Genomic DNA, 4,636 nt, shown 5'->3' with positions numbered 1-4,636 from the left:
GCAATGAATCGGCTGGTTGCTGTGAGATGCGCTGTTTCCACCTAAAATGTAGGTGACCTAATATTATTGTATTTGCTTATTGAACTGTTTATAGAACTATTAAACAGTCGTAATGGTGAAAACTGTATTTTAAATATAAAAACTTTCCATTTTGAATTTTTACCTCAGGATGCTGAGTTTCTTAGTGTTGCGCGTTTTGATTTCTCCTGGAGAGGCTGCGTGAGCCTCGCCTCAGCAGCGCAACCTTATACTGTCAATAGATGCATTATATACAGTAGCTATATCCACTATTTGCCACTTACTCTAAATGTAATAAAATCAGAATAATACTTGCGTTTTGGTGTTTACATAGTTATTTTTGGTTACTGATGTTTTAATCATGTTACTTGTCTGGCGTTAATGACGCGTTAATGTCAAGCCCTGGGGTCTATGTGCCGGGGCTCAGCCCCAGACGGCCCCCGGCCCATTTTAAACCCTGGTCTTATGTCGCATGATGCTACAGTGTGCATGAATGGTCACGTAACACGCGCTTCCAGTCTTGTAGTATGAACGGACATCTGCATATGATTGGAACTCCACGCAGCTCCCGCGCTACTCTCCATTGGAAATGGATGACTTTCGGTCTGTCATTTGTCGGATAGTGGAAAGCCAGCTTGAAACACAGTGGAAACGCCAGTATGACGAGGATCGTTTTCATTTTAAAACAAAAACGCACCAGTGTAAATGTAGCCTTACAGCTACGGGGGCTGGGACGCATTCACACTAAATCCTCACGCGTGAGCCACATCTCTGAGTGTGACGCGGACCGACTGTGCAGACCTATCGGTGTATTACAGTACCACGAGCAGACTGCTCCGTACGTTTTCGCATCGATCTCGCGGATGTCAAACACTGGTCGATCTGCGCCGCTTCTAATCGAGCACACCTAGTGCTGCAGGCTTATTGGCTCACTGACGGTTGATGAGATTAACCCCTTAGGTATCGAAATTTGCTACCGAACGACGAGACGTTTCTCGATACTCGATGGTATCGAGGCAATTCGGTCGGTGCCTAAAAAGTATTGAACTCGATACCCAGCCCTAACAATAATTTGTGCTCAGACAGAAATTTTCTTAGAAAACTGATACATTCTTCCAAGTTATATTTGTTGGCATCTGTTTCCACAGGATCGGTGGGATCGGGAATGGTCTACATGCCAGGACTCTACAAATTTTATAGAACTTTGAGAGGGAAAAAAACAAACAGAAATTTAATCTAGAAAGCTTTAGTACCCACTCATTATGAAGAGTGAGTGACTAGCACAGACTTCAGAATTTCTCTTTTGTGCACCATAAAAGACAAACAGCATACAGGTTTAGAACAACATGAGGGTGAGTAAATAATGACAGAATATCTCTTTAGGCTCTTAGATAATTCCAGCACTACTTCCAAAAACATCAAAGCAAAACAATAGCAGGCTCTGTTCTATTGTCTGATCTCTGAATTAAGAACAGTCTAAATAGTACACTACTTCTCAGAAAAGGTGCATTTAATAAAACAACTGCTTGAATTAACAGTAAGGTTACTGATTTAGTTTCAATGAGTGTGGTTATCATTAGTGCTGGGCGGTATGACCAAAAATTTATATCACAATATTTTTCAAAATTATACCGGTTTCTGCTAAATCTAGTGCTAAAGTCGCGCTCGTGTGTGTGAGACGCGGGAGCTGATGGCAGGGGGCGGTGGATATTTGCGGCGGTCAATGTGGATATTGTGGATGAGTTCTTCTGTGTCATGACGTTCTATTTCTACAGCTTCAGTTTCGGAACTTTCACGCTTAGTAACACATACAGCTGTTCCCTCACCACAGTGCACCAGTGAAAAGGGACCCCTTTCAAACAGTGTCGCATTCCGAACATTGTTTAAACAACATACACCGGTATTGCGGTATTTTAAAAATTCATATCATAACAAAAATAAACACCGGTATTCGGTATGAACCGGTATACCGCCCAGCACTAGTTATCACAAGCCTTGACTCAGTTATGACAAAGACATAACTTAACCATAGGAAGCACTTCACTGAAAGGATGTAATTTTGATACCTGCATAAAGCAGGCTTCCTTTCTGCATAACCCACAAATGCACTGATGCTCAATAACAATGAAATAAATCAAACTATAATTGATAATTAAAATTAGGATGAAGTATTGATAATGAACTACCTCCACATCCCCAACAATTTACAAAATGATAAGAGAAAATTACTTTTTAATTCATGTTTAAAATCACCACTTTCATTAAGCACCAGGAAGTGGTTTAAACTATCATATTTTTGCTTTGACTAATACATCAAACATTATGATACAGGTTTGCAATGCAACTGTAAAAGCTAGTATTAAAATTTCACATTAACATACCATAATTAGAAGTACTACAACAGGTGTACATTTGATCATCATCTTAAGACAGGATTTTATTAGAGGAGTTATTTCAGACAGTGGTGGGTCAAAAGGTTCAGTAATTGAACAAAAAACAAATAAAACATTCCTGATTCTGGAGTCAAAAGGCGAAAGTATGTCATCTGAGAATGTCAATATTTCATCATTTTACACTTTCATATTCATTTAATTGAAATTCATATTTAAAGACAATTATTTTCAGTCTGTAATGCCAATGCTGTCTGTTAGCATACCAAATATTTTAGATTTACATTCTGGCAGCAAAATGTCCCTATGTAGCAAGTTGGTACTCCAACTAAATCTTTGGCTCATTGTTTGTGTCATTGTTTGCAAAAACAACAGGAAATGCCCCCTACAATGACAAATCCAAAACGCACAGCTTAAAACATAACAGCAGTTTTACAAAAAAAATAAAAAAAAAGTTATTTGGATTATCAGCAGCAAAGGTCATTTTGCTCTCTGCAAAATAGATGTTTTGTTACTGCCAACAAGAGTATACTGGTACAATGTGTCATTGCCAAATAAAGCTACTAATTCTATGAAAAATAAAAATCTACTACATAAGGAGGCATGTTATCATGCCTCGTCTTCTCTTTTTGGAAAAGACTGTTGCCAAATGGTCTGATCCATAAACTCTTTAAAATTAACTAACTACTTTTGACAGTATACGGTCTAAGTGACAGAATCAGAGCCAGTAGAGGTCTACATGTTCCTCTCCATAAGAAATAACATTATAATACAACAACAAATAGCTGACCAAATTAATTTTAATATCACTAGGAATCCACATCATGATTAAAACAAGAAAACGTAAGTGTGGGACAATCAAGCACAATCAAATCACATCAAAATAAACAACAACAATGACAGAAGACATTCAAATGTCTTCACATATTGTCTCAATGCAGGACAAACAATCTCACAGCATCACCTATGTAGCAGCTAAACACACACCAACTTTAAACAACCTTTCTACTAAATCACAGTGAAACTAAAAGAAACAGGCCGTGGTCGATTGTTTGCATCAAAATCTGTTGCTGTGTAAACAGAGACAGCATTTTTGGACGTCACATACTCGATTCAAAGGTTCAAACGTGTCTATGATGCCCAAAATTCACACTTGGTTGTCAGATATCCAGGTCATGATGAGACTGAGCAGTTGTCTGTTTTTATAAATGGTTTACATAAGTCCTAACTGTCAAAGTACCGAATCTCCAGGCTGTTAGCAGCCTACGCACCACCCACATGCTGCTTCACACTTATGGCCGACTCCTCTGACGCTCCATGGACCATTTAATCGCTTCATTTAAACGTTAAAACAACAATTAGCAATATTAATATCTTAATTCAGATGGAAGAGAGCTAATTTCACACGAGCAGGCAGACAGATGTGCGGTTTAGCTGGCAGCTAGCTGGATCCATCACAACAATAACACTGTTCGTTTAACCGGACTCAAAACTGCTCATAAAGCGCGTTTAAATCAAATACGGAACGGCGCTTCGTTCAAAGGTCAATCGCAGGAACAGGTCGGACGCAAAACATTGCCGAACAGGTCTTGTATAAAGGCTGTATTGAACGTAATTTGCGGGTTACACTTTACCTTCAATTCCGCACTCTCCGCCATCTTGTTTCTCTGGCGCAACTCAACTTCACTAAAAGAAAAGATAAATGCTGTTGTCAAAAATGTTGTGTAACACAAAAATCCAACAGTTTTTGTACAAACAAAAATTGAAAACATACCTTGATAAGTGGGGCCCTGGAGGAACATCTCTTCAGCCTCCTGCCAAGACAAGCCCTGCAGCTCGCAAAGGCCATGAATGATGGCCTGTACAAATAAACCAATTAATAAAATAAAACATGCACACACTGCAAATATTACCTTCATGCTGGACCGATCTATTGAAATGTGCCTGCAGATGCGTTTGCACTTTTGCCAACCGTGTTGGTTGGAAAACTGAAGCATCACAAAATGGACAGTGGAAATGACTGCAGCATTTGATGCACTGTATTAGTTCTGGCAGAGACCCCCCTTTTTGAATTGTTAATATCCATCTGGGAAAAAATACACGGCATCGACAAGATCTCCTGTAACCAGATTAGATTTATCAATGTATACCATTCATAAATTTGTTGTTGAATTGATTAAACAAAAAGTTAACGGTACATTCTTTCCAGATAATCGGATCCAATTTGC

At 38.9% G+C, this 4,636-nt stretch overlaps 1 protein-coding gene across 3 annotated transcripts in view; it reads right to left on the bottom strand.

Annotated features, from left to right (window-relative positions):
• Positions 1-4,090, bottom strand: part of pias1b (protein inhibitor of activated STAT, 1b) — a 23,199-nt gene extending 19,109 nt beyond the window's left edge. For all 3 annotated transcript variants that reach the window (XM_016483254.1, XM_016483256.1, XM_016483255.1), the window contains exon 1: positions 4,043-4,090. In XM_016483254.1, coding sequence (XP_016338740.1) covers positions 4,043-4,066 — 24 coding nt within the window. In that variant the 5' untranslated portion in view covers positions 4,067-4,090. The remainder of the gene's footprint in view (positions 1-4,042) is intronic.
• Positions 4,091-4,636: the final 546 nt, after the last annotated feature.

The sequence above is a fragment of the Sinocyclocheilus anshuiensis genome, unplaced genomic scaffold (assembly GCF_001515605.1).
Source record: "Sinocyclocheilus anshuiensis isolate Anshui unplaced genomic scaffold, SAMN03320099.WGS_v1.1 scaffold481, whole genome shotgun sequence".
Lineage (NCBI taxonomy): Eukaryota > Metazoa > Chordata > Actinopteri > Cypriniformes > Cyprinidae > Sinocyclocheilus > Sinocyclocheilus anshuiensis.
The sequence above is the reverse complement of the archived record's forward strand: the minus strand, read 5'-3'. Positions and strand labels throughout refer to the sequence as shown.